A 2612-nucleotide genomic window follows, 5' to 3' on the forward strand; every position below is an offset into this window, starting at 1 on the left:
CCACCGATCAAAAAAATAAGGTTTGAACTAAAATTCCAAAAAAATACATATCACAAGGACCATTTTTACAATTTTGTGTATCATAAAAATTCAAAGGGAGATAATTGAGGTTTATGCATAATTGTAGTAAAAAATTCGAAAATAAGTTTCTTTGGGGAGCGATATATAAAATTATAAACAAAACCAGAACTAGAGGGAGGTTGGGTTCCTTGCACCCAAGGTTCACTTAGGTTCGGAGTTAGGTTCGTAAGTGGTTCATTTACATTAAATTGTGTGAGCAGATAAGAACGACCCACCCACCCAAATTTTCTCATTTTTTTCTACAAGTACCCTCTCAATTCTTCGCCGCCTCCACTTCCCCCCACTCTCTCTCGCTCAACATCTCCTTTTCTCTCTCTCTCTCTCTCTCTCTCTCTCTCTCTCTCTCTCTAAACTCACACCGCCACCACCACCGCCGTTGTTATTCTCAAACTGGCGATCGTTAATCAAGAAGCAACCATCGTTCGTGAAATCAAACCCAAGAACCGCCGGATTATGGTAAGTATATTGATGGGTTTATTTGTGTGTGTGTGTGTTTTTATTTATTTATTTGGATTGGTTTTGATTTTGTGGGAATAATGTAGGGTGCCGGAGGACCTGATGAAGAAGAACAAAAGTGGCCGCCATGGTTGAAACCGATGCTTCGAGAAAGCTTCTTTGTTCAATGCAAATTACACGCAGATTCGCACAAGTCTGAATGCAATATGTACTGCTTGGATTGCATGAATGGCCCTCTTTGTTCTCTCTGTCTCAATCACCACAAGGATCATCGTGCTATTCAGGTATATATTCGCCCTTTTTCTCCATTGATTCTCCCTTTTTTCTTCAATAAAATTTGACTTTTACGAGTTTATCGTCTACTACCCTTTAACCATTTTTCGATTTTAACATCTCGGTTTTTTCTAGTTTCATTTACAATCAGCTTTTACCAATTTCAATTTGAATACCAGATTTCAATCGCTCCATTTACCAATTACTTCATTTTTAATTTTGTTTTCTTCCGAACAGCTTTATGCTAACCGATTTTGACTTTTCGTTTTTGAATTTAGTCATGTGGATCATTCAATGCCAACCATTCCTGAAGTTTACCTTCTGGGTTCACACCGATTCTGACTTTAATCATCATTGTTTTAACCATTTCTAGAAACTTCAAAATCACCCACAGATCATTCGAGGTTATTTTTATCGATTCTAACTGAGATTTTTTTTTTCCAGATTCGAAGGTCATCGTATCACGATGTGATCAGAGTGTCCGAGATTCAGAAATACTTGGACATCAGTTCAGTGCAGACTTACATTATCAACAGCGCAAAGGTTGTGTTCTTGAACGAACGTCCACAGCCGAGGCCCGGAAAAGGCGTCACCAATACCTGTGAAGTTTGTGAGCGAAGCCTTCTTGATTCCTTCCGATTCTGTTCTCTTGGTTGTAAGGTAAAGTCATCGATTACTGAGCTTAATTTTTGAAAAATCCTCTGATTCCGTAGTTGACTTCTTATTTTGCGTGTACTCATCAATGGTGGCCATTGGCCATATTTTCCGCTTTTTTATTATTATAAATTACTCTATTTTTTTCGATTATTGGTGATGGTCGTTGATGGGTTTTGCTACCGATTTTAAAATCCAAATCGGTGTTCCATAATTAAAATCTACAATCAGTATCAGAAACATTGAATGTGTAATTATTGAAAATTGACTATTTGATACGACATTGAATGAGTAGTTATTGAAATCAAATGGAAAAATCGAATTAATTTATTGTTATTTATTGACATGACTGAATCTTATGATCGGTGCAGATTGTTGGAACGTCGACGAATTTCGAGAGGAAGAGGAAGATTTCGCCGGAGAAGAAGCATTTAATGATGGCAATCTCCGATTCAGAGGATTCTTACAGCAGCAGCAGCCATGGACGTCAGAGTAACCATAACAACGGCCGGACCCACAGCTTCACTCCGTCAACGCCGCCGCCGACCGCAGCTAGCTTCAGGACGGCCAAGAGAAGAAAGGGCATACCTCATAGAGCCCCCATGGGTGGACTAGTCATAGAATACTAAACCACCCAGTCAACCCCCCTACACTTCTACTTAATTACCCAATGCCCCCCCTTATACCTACTCTTTTCAAAACACACCCTCTTCCTAATTTCCTAGCATTAGTGCTTTTTCACAAAGGCCGGTGTGACGAAATTTACCATTATGTACAAAGACGCACCCTATAGTTAATAGTAATAGTCTTGGAATAGAAGGGCAAAAAAGGAAACAAAATCAAGACAATGTGATAAATTGTCTACAAGGTGTAAGTTGAATGGTATAGTAGTTTTGCGTTGTATTGGAAAATAAATAAACAAAGCTTCCATAAAATGTCAAATACTTTGGTTATATTTGTCAAGAATGTAATTATGTTTTTGTTTGACAATATACTTAGTCATGTATGACTAGATGTTTATAATAAATATATAATATATAATTGTATAACTTCCTTCTATTATAATGTACAAGTTTAATAGGCAGTAATAAATAATTATGAATGTACAAGTGTTGATGCATGAGGTACAAAAGGTGACTAAATATAGA

At 37.4% G+C, this 2612-nt stretch overlaps 1 protein-coding gene across 1 annotated transcript; it reads left to right on the top strand.

Annotated features, from left to right (window-relative positions):
• Positions 1-396: 396 nt before the first annotated feature.
• LOC145091712 (protein RGF1 INDUCIBLE TRANSCRIPTION FACTOR 1-like) lies at positions 397-2406 on the top strand. The gene is made up of 4 exons (XM_079029490.1): positions 397-537; positions 624-821; positions 1255-1470; positions 1836-2406. Exons 1-4 carry the CDS (start codon positions 535-537, stop codon positions 2091-2093), a joined length of 675 nt encoding a protein of 224 aa, XP_078885616.1. The 5' UTR covers positions 397-534; the 3' UTR covers positions 2094-2406.
• The last annotated feature ends 206 nt before the right edge of the window (positions 2407-2612 follow it).

This window comes from Lactuca serriola, chromosome 3, assembly GCF_051521515.1.
Source record: "Lactuca serriola cultivar US96UC23 chromosome 3, Lser_US96UC23_V15, whole genome shotgun sequence".
Classification (NCBI taxonomy): domain Eukaryota; kingdom Viridiplantae; phylum Streptophyta; class Magnoliopsida; order Asterales; family Asteraceae; genus Lactuca; species Lactuca serriola.

What these genes read in the sequence shown, in the direction of transcription:
- LOC145091712 (XM_079029490.1), top strand. An exon ending in AGGATCATCGTGCTATTCAG is followed by an intron (nt 822 to 1,254) that starts GTATATATTCGC and finishes TTTTTTTTCCAG; the next exon opens with ATTCGAAGGTCATCGTATCA. An exon ending in TCTGTTCTCTTGGTTGTAAG is followed by an intron (nt 1,471 to 1,835) that starts GTAAAGTCATCG and finishes TGATCGGTGCAG; the next exon opens with ATTGTTGGAACGTCGACGAA.